Raw genomic sequence first — 15,310 nt, forward strand, 5'->3', positions numbered from 1 at the left:
GTTTATTGAACAGTGGGGGAAACAAAACAAGTAACCTGAAATTTAAATAAACATGGTTTCGGCACATTTTATTCCTCAAGCAAAAAGCCAAATAGTTGCTAGGACATTGGTGGATAACCTGACAAGTTCTTGCTTGCAATTTCTGTCCGAAAACCATAAAAACATCACTTCAGAAACTACTGCTTGACTATATTTAGGAAGTAAAAACAGTACAGCATTTTAATTATTGATTAATGGTTAATATGGGAATGTCTTTTTTGGAGTGGGGGGGAGGAGGAGGAGGCCCCATGTTAGGTTATCTGTCACTACTGCTGGGTTAAAGAAAGGAAAGACCACTCATTAATTTATTAAGTTTTAATAATGAGTTTGTTTCGCATATTTAGAGTTAAATGTTCACAATTTAATAGACATATTTTTATGTCTTATAAGATTACACAGGATTGTTACATTATTGTTAATTTTTTATGCTTAACTCATTCAATTATTTTCATTTGAAACTCTTTGTCTAGGTCAAAGTTAAAACTGCAGGAGCAGAAGTGTCTTCAGCAACAACAACGATCACATCTTCAACATGCAATTGTAACTACTGATTCAGTTCCAGTTGCATCATCAGAATTTCTGCCTCGTATCCATCAACAAGTCTTGAAGCTCCCATTTACATTAGATGCCGCACTGTCTAATTCTTCTAATCCTGACAGTAATACCCTTTTGAGGTTACAGCAACATTTACAGCAGAAAATTCAACAGCAACAATTAAACCAAAAAGCTCAAGAAGGTATAAAAAAAGTTTTATTTCATAAACTATATCAATTACATTTTTATAAAAACATAATGGATTAGGTTTAGCATGAAATATTCCGAAATCTGAAAAGGTGTGGAATACTGTGGATAAATCATTGGGCAAAGTAGGCACATAACAAGTGGGTCCTACAACCTACACTTCTCTTTCCTCCACCTGGCAGGGTTGTAAACCTGGGTGGAAAAGTGACTTGCTCCAGGGATAAAAGGAGCAAAGAATGAAACAAGACTTGACTCCTACCATCCTCTTTAGCTAAAGTACTCCTCATACTCTGATGTGAGTGAAATTGACCATTGCTTGTTACAATCAAAAAGCTTGAACAAGCAATGTTACATTCAGAAATAAACATATTACAACAGAAATGCCATCATTCCTAGTTTTTCACTCCTTTTCAAATAAATCTATGAGTACTTAGAAAATGCAGCAGGTTCATCCAAATGGTGGGAGGACTTGGATTCAGTGATTTGCTTATTGAAACTAAGTCACGAGCATTCTGATAAGCTACTTAATCACTCAGCCTTTGGCTATATCTGGTAAAATTTAGCCAAAAAGGCAACGGTAAACACCTCCAAAGAATGGGACAATGAATGTCTCAGAAGATGAACTGATCCAAGAGTTGCCTTACTAAAAATTCCTCCAATCCATGTGAATAATGATCACGAACGATGGATGGTGAACTTATTCCTACTTAGAATATAATCCTTACTTTTGTCTTGCCAAAATCCTTCCACTCGATATCAAAGCTTAATTGTCACAACAAGCTACATATCCAACCCACATACCAAACAAGTCATTCCCTCCTATTGCACACTATTTATAGAGCTCTCAAAACTCCACACAACAAAAAAATAGTCAGTTTCCACTCCAATATAAATATCCTCTAGTGCTCTACCACTACCAAAACCAAGTGGGAAAGAAAAGACACAAAAACCAGAGGATCCTCTGATAACACAAGAAAAGATGGATATCCAAGTGTCAAGGAGACACCATATGATTCAGTCCTGGAAATCTTTGCAGAAGAAGAAGAAATGGAACCATTCTTTCCAAAGAGAGGTAAATCCAGGATTAAGCAAATAAAGCCATCTGACAGACCCATCAAACGTAAATAATGACCACACTAGAATTACAATAGAATTGCTGTGGATTGTACTGGAATTGTGATGACATCAAGGCTCTCCTGTGTGAGGAGAGCTTTGATGTCATCCTGCTTTTGCTTACAGGAGATCTATTTAGAGGCCCCTCGATATGGGCAAAAGAAACTGGGAGGTCCCTTACATGGTGAGGGGACCTCCCAGTGATGCTACTGGTCCTCCAGATTAGCATCACTGGGATCCAATGCCCACAGCCTAGGTTCCAGGCTAACATCAATGGAATCCGGCATGTTTGCCATGTGCTACGACCCATGTAAATTCAGAAAGGGGGTCCTGGTGGTTGAGGGGGCCCATCTTCAATTGATCGTAGCCAGGCCTTCCAGGACCAGGGGTCCTGGAAGGCCTGGCTACGATCAATCAGCTAGTAGGCTTGCCAACGAGGGTCAACCTTGTCTATGTCACGCCCCTACCCTCGTGGATTGTGGGGGTCAGAATTCAGGCTAGACATAAAAAGGTGAGACAGTTCTGGTTTTGATTAGGTCTTCCATTATTTTCCCATTTCCGAAAGGAAATATGCTTTTCAGGGATTATTAATACTCTGCATGACAGATTCACAGTTTCTCTTCTGAACAGCACTCATCTGAATTAGAGAGGTGTCTGGGTAAATAATTTATTTATTCAAACAAGTAAACATGCAAGGAAAAACTTCATATTAGGAAAACTATCATGATAAAAATATTTATAAATTTGATTGTTCTCATTTTTAGGTGATTTGGAAATTCAGAAATCGCATGTTACTTTCAATATGCCTACTCATCCACAGTGCAACAACTTGATTCTTAGTGCATGGGTGGGTTTCATGAATTTTATATTGCAATCTTTTAGGCCAATATAAAATTTTATGAAAATCCTTATTGAGCTATTTCTGATTATCCAATTTCACTAAAATTGAATAAATAGAAATACCACAATCTCTCCTCCTCCCCCCTGAAGAGCGCAACCAGCTCTGATGCTGGTTGCTGTCTTCAGTGGTGATAGTATTAAATTTACAATGGTGATAGTATTAAATTTTTAAAATATATTAATACTTTATACAGCATGCTTCAATTGAAATGCACTGGTGTCTCTCTCTCTCTCTCTCTCTCTCTCACATATTTTTAGGTTTAGGCTATTTGTCATCAGGACGTTTTTGTCATATTTGGTCTCAAACTTTTTGAATTTTATGATAAAATTGGACTAAGTATTATGATTTTTGATTTTACAATTTCTAAACTTGAATTTTGCTTAATCAGCTGCTTTTTTTTTTTTAATGGGAAAGTTGTTACCTGTCCTTGGTTCAGTCTAAAAATATCACCCATGTACTTAAGAAATGCATATGAATTGATTTTATTTGAATAAAAAAAAGAAACAAACACAACAGTTATATGTGATGATTGCTTAACCTTGTGATTTTAGCTGTTAAATAACATTCAACAACACTCTATGGCTGCTGCTATTTCCAAAAATGAAAGGTAATGTAAAACAACAACAGCTGATTCTAATAATTTTCAAATTGGCAGATGCACACACATTCACAAATAATTTACGTTCTATGTTGTTTATAGGAAAGGCTGTCACGTCAAGTAATTTAACTGATACAGGCAGTATAATTTTGAGAGGAAGTGTAAACCAGTTTGAAATAAAGAGCTAACATCTGATTTACAGGTGGGGTTGTCAGGATCAACATCCCATGAATTGTCACTTTCTCACCAGTACATTAGGATGACAAATACCTTGTAGTGCAGAAATTTTGTCAAATATAGATGTGAATCTATACTCCTCATACCTTTCAATTAGTGCAGCAAAATCCGCAGAAATACAGAAAATGCACTGGCATGCTTCAGAAAACTGAAATTTGCATATCACAGTGTTGATCAAACTACATAAAAGAAATGAAGAGAGCAACCAGCAAAATTCATTAGAAGTACAACTTTATGGCATTTATTCACAACTACATTTGTAAAATTGTGTGAAAGCTTGTTTTCCAAACTTCAGATGGTATTACTGTATGGAGATGTGGCCAAAAAGCTATAGAATCAGCAAGATTATTTTCTGAGAGACATCCTTAGAGGATGCAAATATCACATGCACCACTTATGCTTGTTGTGAATCACAAGTTTCAGTTCCATAAGTCATGGTGGGGAGTATACATTGGTTCATTATTTCAAACAAACTGGGATATTGCCCTTCAGTATGTGACTATATTTCCTGAATGCTATCCATCCAAAATTTATTCTTCTCTTGACTTCCAGCCATTTATCATTATTACAGCTAATAACTTGTCCCAGATAAGTATTTGACTCCAGCTTTTCGATTACTGCTCCTCCAATCATTATTTCCCTTTCTGTGGCATACTTGTTCATCATTACTTTTGTTTTAGCCATATTCATCTTTAGTCCAAAATCCTTACTAACTGTGCATAACTGATTAAGATTTTCCTCTAATTCTTTGGGATCGTGGCTTATGACCACAATGTCATCTGCAAATCGTTAATGGTTTAGGTACTCTCCATTCACATTGACTCCTTTCTGCGACCAGGCTAATCTTCTGAAAGCTTCCTCAAGGGCAGCAGTAAACAGCTTCGGAGATATTGTCTCCTTGTCGAACTCCTTTCTCGATTTTAAATTTGCTACTGTCTTTGTCTAGTCTAATAAAAGAGGTAGTGTTCTCATATATTTTCTTCAAAATCATAATATATGTGGTATCTATGCCTTGTTTTTCCAGTGCGCGAAACATTGCCTTATGCTGTATGGAGTCAAATGCCTTTTCATAATCCACAAATGCCAGGCATAATGGTGTTTTATATTCATTTTCTTTCTCCATTAGCTGTGATATTACACTAAGGTGATCCATAGTTGAGAATCCTGTCCTAAAGCCAGCTTGCTCTTTTGGTTGATTCTCATCAAGTATTCCCTCTAATCTCTTAGTAATGACCTTTGTGAACAACTTGTAGATGTGGACTAATAAGCTAATTGGTCTATAATTTCCAATTTCTTATTTATCACCATTCTTATTCAGCAAAATTATGATTGCATTATTCCATTGCTTAGGCATCACACCTTTTCTAATGCACTTTGTGAAGAGCCTTGCCAGTTTTTGTGTTATGTCTCTTCCTCCCAGTTTTAACAACTCTGCAGTAACTTCATCTTTCCCCGGGGCTTTCTGATTCTTCATTTTCTTCAATGCATGTTCTTCCTCATTAGGAAGAATGTCTGGTATGTTGTATGTGTTGCTAATTTGCGATCCATTTTCCCCACTGCTGGCATTTTTCATTTGCTCCTTGTATAATTCTCTATAGTAGTAGTGTTCTGCTATTTGAATTATGCCTTCTCTGCTATTTATAAGTACACCATCGCTATTCTTCAGTATCATTTCTGTTTCTGTATTACTGCTCATGGCTGCTGATTTAAGTCGTTTGTTTTCCCTTAATGTTTGTTCTACTTTTCATGTGTTAAATCTTATGTCCTTTTTGAGTCTCTTTCTAATGGTTTTGCCTAATTCAGTATACTCAATTTTTTGCTTATCAGTGTTTATCTTGCTCTTCATTTGTTGCTTTCAATTCAGCATAACAAGTGTTTCTTGACTAATTTTTTCTTATTTGGATTTCTTTTTCCCTATAGGTTTCTTGGGCTTTATCACTTTCAGAAAGTTGTAATATTCCTCGTCGATATCTTGGTCCTGAGCAGTCTGCAGAAGCTCAGACTTGTTCTTAAGTTCCAGTACATATTGCTTTTTCTCCTCTTCTGTTATCTTAAAGACATTTGTATTATTTACTCTAGTCAGTTTTTTCCTTTCCCACATCTATATCAAATGTACATCTTACCATTCTGTGATCACTTCCAACATTTACCTTATTCAGGACGGTAACATCATTCACAATATATCTTCTGTTAGTGAGGATGAAGTCGATTTCATTAGTTGTTAATCCATTTGGACTCTTCCATGTCCACTTTCCGTTCACCCTTTTCTTGAAAAAAGTGTTCAGTGTTCATTACTGACAGTCCTTGAGATTCTGCAAATTCCACAAGTCTTTCACCTCTTTCATTTCTTTCACCAATTCTAAAATTTCCTATTGTTCCCCTTTCTGCGCTGTTTTGTCTTTTTCCAACCTTAGCATTGAAGTCACCCATAATAATAGTGTAAAGTGTGTTTAGAGCCATTTAGCCGCCAGACCCCTACTGAGGCCCGATGTTACCCGCACTTTGCCTTGTGGAGGCAGACCAGGTACACAAGTACTTTAAGGTTACTCTGGCAGGTTCCGCCACCTAATTTCCTGAGATTTCAGTGGCAAAGACCTAAAAAAAAAAAAAAAAAAAAACAGCAAACACACATGGAGTGATTATCGCGGCAGGGATAGCGCTAGAATTTGAAGGTTGTTGTTGTTATTTGGTTTTTAGGAGCAATAGTAACTAAGGCCATATTGCTCCGAGAATATGCGGTGGTCATTCCCTGACCTTTCTGTATCCTCCGTATTTGGTGGTGACGGGCTCGACCCCTCGACGTGGGCACCTGTACGTGGTGAGTGGACCTCCCAGTGACGCTGCTGGACTTCCAGACTAGCATCACTGGGATCCAACGCCCACAGCCCAGGTTCCAGGCTTACATCAATGGAATCCGGCGTGTTTGCCGTGCGCTGCGACCCGTGGAAATTCGGAAAGGGGGATCCTGGTGGTTGAGCGGCCCAGCTTCAATACACCACTTTGGCCCCTGCTTCGACAAGACGGGTGGTCCTGGAAGGCCCGGCTAGGATCAATCGGCTAGTAGGCTCGCCTGCGAGGGTTAACCGTGTCAATGCCACGCTTTTCCCTCATGGTCCGAAGGACAGGATTCAGGCTGGCGGTGGTGCAGGTATAGTGTCTGGGTAGCCCTGGCATTCCACTCCCGAGCGCATTTATTGCATGCCGTGTAGTGGGCGTTCCTTTGGGCTCCATGGTGGGTGGGGAGCCCGGGCACTGAACCATATAAAAAACTCTATGAATCCTGATAAACTAACTTCTTCAGGGGCCCCAACCCGGTCCCTATCTGAAACCATTGAAAAAGAAACAGATAGCATTATTGCTAAAAAGAGGCAGCAAACCGAAATACCATCAGGGCCAGTCCCAAGGTTCTTAATCATGCATTCTACCAATGAGACACCGATTGGTAAAATGTCGTCCTTTTTTATTCAAAAAGGGGTAGATGGGTTAGCAGGTTCACCCAAATCAGTTAAAAGGCTTTGTTCTGGAGACCTTTTAATTGAAACTAAAAATGACAGGCAATCAGAACATCTACTCCGAACAACATCAATCGGAGGAATCCCTATAACAATGACACCACACAGAACACTCAATTCATCGAGAGGTGTCATTTTGGTGTGGGACCTTCTCGACATAACCGAGGAGGAAATCTGCTCCGAATTAAAACCACAGGGAGTCATTGCCGTCAAGAGAATCACTGCGCGAAGGGATGGAAAAATTGTTAAAAACCAGGAGCGTTATCCTGACTTTTAACTCTCCTAAACCTCCTGACGAGATTAAAGCTGGATACATCAACTGTTCAGTGCGTCCATACATTCCGAACCCTTTACGGTGTTTTAAATGCCAGAAGTATGGACATTCTCAAATGGCCTGCCGTGGAGTCCTTGCATGCGCTCGATGCGGTGCAAAGGACCACAAAACAACAGCATATTCAGCCGCAAAACCCACCTGTATTAACTGTGAAGGCGAACACCCGGCCTACTCACGAGCATGCCAGAGGTGGAAAGAAGAAAAAGAAATTCAACGGTTGAAGGCAGAGCTAAATATATCATACCAGGAGGCAAGGAAATCGGTGTAACCCCCGAATACCAACAAACCTACCTACGCCCAGAAGGTAGCAGGGAGATGTTCCGTCGGAACTCAGACGGACATGACCATTCCTCCAAAGGAGTCTTTCACTCCCATCACGTGTTGTCTCTTAAGTGCTCAAAAACCTGCGCAGAAGGACCAAACAGCTGCCACTCCTATATCGGTACCTCCTAACACTCCACAAGTAACAAAGGTAACTATGAAAGAAAAGAATAAAAAAGGGGAAGTCCCTCCTAGTACCCAAGAAAAGATGGATGTCGAGCAGAAGGAGGTACCCGAAGATTCAGTCTTGGAACTCTTTGCGGAGGAAGAAATGGACACGGGACAGCGTCCATTCTTCCCCAAAAAAGATAGACCCAAGACTGATAAAAGTAAGCCCTCAGCACCTCGGAAGCCGCCTGATGGACCCACCAAGCCAAAATAATGGCTAAATTCCTACAATGGAATTGTCGTGGATTCCAGCGAAATATTGATGACATCAAGGCCCTCCTGCAAAAGCACGAGCCAGTTTGCTTTTGCTTGCAGGAGACATATCTAAAGGCAAATGACGATCCCACGATGCATAACACCACAATTTTTCTTAAGGATAGAATTGCGGATGGCTCTGTAAATGGGGGAGTGGCTATCCTTGTGGGTAACCAGACCCCAGTGCAGCCCTTACTAATTACAACTAGCATAGAAGCTGTTGCAATTTGCCTTACGGTGGGATTTTTATTAACCGTCTGCTCTATCTATTTGCCACCTGGGACTGACATCTCCCAGGAAGACCTTGATGATCTAACGCAGTTGCCTCCCCCTTTCTTACTTCTCGGGGATATGAATGGACATAACACCCTGTGGGGTAGTGCTAACATCAACGGAAGGGGACAAGTCATTGAGCATATGCTAAATGACAATGACCTTTCCCTTCTAAATACTGGAACAAACACCTTCTTCCACATGCCTACCCGTACTTTTTCTGCCATTGATCTCTCTATCTGCTCCCCTTCTCTACTCCCTTCACTCACCTGGGAAGTGGAGCAGAATCCATACGGAAGCGATCACTTCCCTGTGATAACCTCGTTACACAGCGGGAGGCCATGTCTTCCCTTCAGGTTACCACGGTGGAAGATTGATCAGGCTGACTGGACTGCCTTCCAACATCAGGCAAATTTTGATCTTATCACAGTCAGTCAAGAGCCTATCAATGATGCAGTTAAGTACATCACAGAAAATACTGTCCAAGCAGCTGCGAATGCCGTTCCAAAAACATCTGCCTGGTTTCCACCATTTCCTAAACCTTGGTGGAATTCACAATGCACAGCAGCAAAAAAGGCTCAAAACAAAGCGTGGGGGATATTTCGCCGATATCCTACCACGAACAACCTTATAGCCTTCAAACGTGCATGAGCCAAAGCACGCTACATCCGTCGTCAGAGTCAAAAGGAATCGTGGATCCGTTTTACATCATCTATTAACCAGTCTACCTACTCTAAGGTAGTCTGGGATAAAATCCGGAAAATGAAGGGGAAATATACATCCCACCCTTCTTCAATCCTAGATTATAATGGATGCGCTATTGCAGAATCAACTGCAATAGCCAATGCTCTTGGGGAAACATTCTCTAACATCTCTGCAACATCTTCGTATTCCTCAGAGTTCCTGGTCCTGAAATATAAAATCAAAACAGGCACGTAACTTTAAATCTAAGAGCATTTATCCCTACAACGGGGATTTCACTATTCAGGAACTCAAAAGAGCCCTCGCTCTTTCCAAAGCAAATGCCGTTGGACCAGATGGCATCCATTATGAAATGATTAAACATCTTTCACCAAAATCTATGGATGGTCTGCTCCTTCTGTATAACAGAATCTTTACTGAAGGGCAGTTTCCAGACTCCTGGCGAAAGGCAATCGTTCTTGCCTTTCCTAAGCCAGGAAAGGATCCAAAAGTCACCACCAATTATCGTCCTATTGCTCTGACTAGCTGTCTGTGAAAAATCCTGGAGAGAATGGTTAATTCTCGTTTAATTTGGTATCTCGAATCAAATGACCTTCTCTCCAACATCCAGTGCGGCTTCCGAGGGAACCGGTCCACTTTGGACCATCTTATTAGATTGGAAGCATCCATCCGGGATGCTTTCCTAAAACGTGAACACTTAGTGTCGGTGTTCTTTGACATGGAAAAAGCGTATGACACAACTTGGAGATTTGGCATTTTAAAAGATTTACATAGCCTAGGCCTTAGAGGGCATCTGCCCTTTTTTATTCAAAGCTTTTTAGCCAATCGATCGTTCCAAGTTCGTGTGGGATCCTCACTCTCGCTCCTTTAGCCAAGAGGAGGGAGTACCACAAGGATCAGTATTAAGTGTCACGCTTTTCGCCATCAAAATAAATTCCATCACAGAACAACTTCCTCCAACTGTAAACAGTGCCCTCTATGTTGATGACTTTAGCATTTTTTGTCAGTCGTGCAACATGAGGGTTATTGAAAGACAACTGCAGAAAGCCATTGATAGTCTGAATTCCTGGGCACTTGATAATGGCTTCAGGTTCTCGCCGGAGAAGACCGTTTGCATACGCTTTTGTCGCAAGCGTAATCTTCATCCTGAACCTGAATTAAGGCTCGGACAAAATGCTATTCCAGTAGCAGCGAATACAAAATTCTCGGGACTCATATTCGATAAAAAACTGACCTTTTTGGATCGTATTCGTCAACTCCGCACAAAGTGCACTCGTGGGCTTAATATTCTCTGCTCGCTCTCCTCTACATCTTGGGGAGCAGACCAATGTATCCTTCGGGAGCCGATACATCATCTTGGGGAGCAGACCGATGTATCGGCTTTACCGTGCACTTGTGCGATCCAAATTAGATTATGGGTCCCAGGTATATTCCTCAGCCAGAGACAGTGTCCTGCGATGGCTGGACCCCGTTCCTCATCAGGCCCTACGTATTGCTACTGGAGCATATCGCACATCTCCTGTCCAGAGCTTATACGTCGAAGCAAACGAACCACCGTTATCGCTTCGACGTAAGCAGTTGTCTTTAAAGTACGCTTTAAAACTGAAATCCCTGCCAGACCATCCTACGTGGCCATTCGGTTTTGAGCCACGATGGAAAAATTTATACAATACCCGTAAAAGTGCCAATTGTCCTTTTGGTATTCGTCTCCAAGAGCTACTCAAAGAACTTAATATCAAGGTAGACAAGATTGCCCAAACACCAAAGCAACCCTTTCCACCCTGGCATGCTCATGTCCCGGCATGTGACTTGTCCCTTAGAAATTGGGGAAAGTCGGACACTCCATCATCTGTCTACCTGCAGCTTCATTCAGCACACCGAACTGAATATTCCGACTTCGTGCCAGTCTACACAGACGGTTCGAAGTCGGAATCATACGTGGGATCTGCTGCTGTCTTTACAGACACCACTACATCGGAGCAGATTCCCTCTGAATGCAGCATATTTACTGCAGAGCTGCATGCTATAGAGTTAGCCTTGGACCACATCAGTGAATGCCAATACCAACGGTTCATTTTATATGTTGACTCAGTGTGTTACAGGCTTTAATATCTGTGAGGTATAATCCTCATCCGGTTCTGTCTAGCATTCAGCAGAAGATTCACTTCCTCCGAGAACGTGAATATGATACCCGCTTCTGCTGGATTCCCAGCCACAATGGGATTAGGGGAAATGATTTGGCTGACGCCGCAGCCAAATCAGCAATTCCCAATAATAATCGCTGCCTGTCAGTCCCCTATACAGACTACAGGCAAACAATACAGCAGAAGATACACTCCCAATGGCAGGATTTGTGGAATAGACAGACTGGGAATAAACTATATCGTATAAAGCCTGTAATTGAACCGTGGCAGTCTAGTCTGCGCAGGAATCGTAAGGAGGAAGTTGTTCTTGCCCGGACCCGCATAGGACATAGTCATTTGACACATTCATTTTTGCTGAGGCCTGATGACTCTCCTATGTGTGAGTCCTGTGGCACAGTTTTATCCATGAGACACATTTTAATTGATTGTCGAGATTTTAGCAATATCCGTTTTACCACTTTTAATCATCTGACTGAGCCGTATACACTCAGTCAGATTTTATCCGACAATGACAATGTGTCTGCTGTTTTTAGCTTTTTAAAATCAATAAATATTTTTGCTCGTATATAAAATTTACATTTTTCTTTTATATATTTGTTATACCTTTGGACATAGTGACCTAACTAATTAGGTCACTGAAAGTTTAAACTTTTTTGTAAATGACATGGTCTGGTCTTGGCGCATGATAGCCTTAGTAGCTAATGCGCCAATAAAACCAAAACAAAAACAAAACAAACGGGCTCGAACCCCAGTCTAATCAACAATTTGAAGGGCCAAAGATTTTGTGGGCGAAGCAATTTGGGTGTTGTTAAATTTTAAAGTATAGGGTGTTCACTGGCACACAGAGTGGGTGGGAAGACTGAAGGCTGGGAGGAAAAGGTAGAAATATCGGGACGATAGGGAAGGTGACCCCAGAGAGTCAGTGAGGTAGGCCCATGCCTCACCAGGTGAAAGGAGGGTAGGGAGTGGAGACGGGGCCCATCTCCTCTCCCCCTGCCAAGGGAAGGTGAGTTAAAAGGGGAACCAGGCAAGAGAGTCCGGTTCAGATCGCCGATATTGGCATTGGCCAGTGTAGCCGCACTGTCATTCATGGTCCCGTCCAGTATTTTTTTTTTTTTTTTTTTTTTATCCTTGAGATGCAGGTCTGAGTTTGGGATGTTGTCTTCTAGTATAGTTCTTCTTTTTCTTGATGTAGGTATCTTCTTTTAGTCTTTTTATAGCAATTAGTGAGTTTGGTTACATGCGGTGTTTTCAGTCCTGCGAGTTGGTGGTGTTCGAATTTCACTAGTGCATTACCATTGGTTTGTCTTGTGTCTGTTTGCTTTTTTTTTTCAGGGTTAAACAGTAGGCTCTAGGGTAGTCACGGTAGGGTCCTTAGTCTGGTAAACATCTCTTGGGCAAATTGCGAGTGAGCCCGTTAATGGTCCTCCTGCAGCAGTATGAGGTGCTCCTTGATTGTTTGGGTTGAAATGGATATTTGTGATGAGATGGCAATGGAGGTCTTCATTGAGTGGGCAATTGTGTATTAAATACTTCCAGGTTTGCTCCTCCCCGCAGTGGCATAGTAGCGATTCTACAATATTGAAGGCAGCCAATTTTGCATTGAAGGATCCGTGCCCTGTGAGCAGAAAAGTGGTGTAGAGGCCAGGTGAGAACCAGGGTGGTTGACATGGGTAGACTTGCAGAATGTCGGATAAATTTCCGGGTCACAGTGCCCTTGGTTGAGTCAGTCCATCTGGATTCCCAGATTTGTCCAAGGAAGGTTGTAAGGTGTTTCTTCTCCGTTACAGTGTTATTGATTGGGTTGGTGGTGAAACCAATACAAGTTACTGTTCTTTCCTTTGAAAGGTGGTAGAGTAGACCGCAACAGATGATTTCCAAGTCTAGGGGAAAACAGCCCACTGGGACCTGGTCTGCGTGCGAGCTCACAGTACAGCATGCCCTTGAGATGATTAGTAGGATGCAGCGCTATATAGTCTCTAATTTTCTCCTATTGACTGCCATGGTAGCTTTTTTAAACCAGACACCCACAGCATATGAGAGGGCTGGGATAAATATGGCTTTATAAAAGAGGGAGAGTGTCCTCTTCTTTAGGCCCCCAATTCTTCCGAGTAACTCTGGCAATAAATTCTGAGTACCTCTTAATTTTTTTTCTGCACATGTACAAGATGTAGGGTGAAAGATAAGTTCTTGTCAAGGGTAAGTCCGAGATGCTTCAGTTCTGTTGCTAGTTTTATTGTGGTATCCTGTATCTTGATTTGCAGTGGCCTGCGTATGTTGAGAGAACCTTTCAGGAGTATCGAGGAAGTTTTGGTTGAGGAAATTCTCAGATGATTGAGACTGACCCATTTCTGTAGTCTGTCAATGGCCTGGTTTGAAGTAGCATCCATCTGAGCTCTGCTGTCCGCCTGTAGCATGAGGACAAGGTCATCCGCGTATGCTTGGGTATCTTCTCCATCAAGGTCCAGGACAAGGTTCCATAGTAGTGGCCCCAGTACTGGTGCCCACAGGACCCCAGTACAGAGCCCTCTGGGCACCCCTGATGAACAGTTCGGGTGACTTGGCAGTAGGGAGTAGTTACAGTGACCATTCTGTCAGAGAGATAGATTTGTATGCAGTCATATAGATTGCCCGGGATATTTGCCTCCCTGAGTCTGCCGAGGATGCTTGACCACCAAAGTGAGTCAAATGCCCCGGCAAAGTCAATGGAAATGACCAGAATATATTTTTTATTGCAGTTTTGGACTGCATCGGTTATGCGTTCAAGAGCGTCAACCTCCGGAAGCCAAACTGGTTTGGGGTGGAGAGGCCCACGGCAAGGTAGTGACTTTCAATTTTATTATCTATATGACTCAGGGAAGTCTTGTGGCTTTGTTGGGTTTTTCAGTATGAGTCTGACTTTTACCAATCTCCGTTACGAGGAAGGTGGCCTATAGAGAGGCAGTGATTAAATAAATTTAAGATAAGGTCCGGGATATATATTCTACTGCCTTTTTAACAATCTCAGGTTCAAGGTAGTCTGCTCCTGGCGTTTTCCTGTTTCACAATTTGTTCACTGCCAGAAGGAGTTCTTTATGAGTGAAAGGGGGGCTCCTGGAGAGCAGGTTTGTATTTGTTGTTCTCCTCGCTGAGCTGCGGAGTTAGGAACCATTTGAGGAAGAAAGAGGTAACATCCAAAATTTCATTTACTGATTCATACCACGTCTTGGTGTAGGTGCCCATGGGTGTTTTGATGGCTGGTATCACCTACCCTCTGGGTAGTTTATTGGTTGTTATTTTGTATACAACTCCCCAAGGGTCAGTATTTCCAACAGTGGAGACTAGGTTTCTCCCAAGACTGTTTCTTCTTTTTTCTTATTAGAGCAGTATATTCATTCCTGACCTCATGATAACGCTTCCACTTCAGCTGCTGGCCAGGTGCAGCGCACAAGCTGGAAGTTCTTGCGGCATGCATTGACTTCGCGTCTGAGTCTTTCAAGTTCCGGGCACCACCACAGAATGGACCCAGGGGATGGTCTCTTTCGTCTGATTACAGCGGTTGCACAAGCTGCAACCGCTGCAATGGCTCTTTCATGTCTGGTTGAAACCTGCATGGTCGAAGGTCCCGGTTGGCTGTTTTCAATGAAAATCTGTACAGGGTGAGCCTTAGGTATAGGTTGATGGGTGAGAGCACAATGTAACTGGAAGGTGATAACTCTGTGGTCTGAGGTGATCCAATCTTCTCTGACCACCCAGGAGGTGCGCCTCCGTAGCCAGGTGGGAAGGAGCAGCACTGCGTAGCACACACACTTGATTAGACCAGGGTTCGAGCCCATCACCACCAAATATGGAGGATGCGGAAAGGTCAGGGAATGACCACCACATATCCCGGAGCAATATGGCCTTAGTTGCTGATGCTCCTAAAAACCAAATAACAAATAACAAACCACCCAGGAGGATAGGTGGTTGGTGATGGAACGAGTGGCTAGACTG

The 15,310-nt window shown here is 42.1% G+C and overlaps 1 protein-coding gene across 3 annotated transcripts in view; it reads left to right on the forward strand.

Annotated features, from left to right (window-relative positions):
* The window catches only part of LOC150083218 (uncharacterized), a 637,655-nt gene that overhangs the window by 445,697 nt on the left and 176,648 nt on the right, over window positions 1-15,310 (forward strand). For all 3 annotated transcript variants that reach the window (XM_090377919.1, XM_090377920.1, XM_090377921.1), the window contains exon 12: window positions 510-775. In XM_090377919.1, the coding sequence (XP_090234045.1) occupies window positions 510-775 (266 nt within the window). The remainder of the gene's footprint in view (window positions 1-509; window positions 776-15,310) is intronic.

Source organism: Mastigoproctus giganteus, chromosome 7 (genome assembly GCF_048544385.1).
Source record: "Mastigoproctus giganteus isolate SK-2022 chromosome 7, ASM4854438v1, whole genome shotgun sequence".
In the NCBI taxonomy this organism is placed as follows: Eukaryota; Metazoa; Arthropoda; class Arachnida; order Uropygi; family Thelyphonidae; genus Mastigoproctus; species Mastigoproctus giganteus.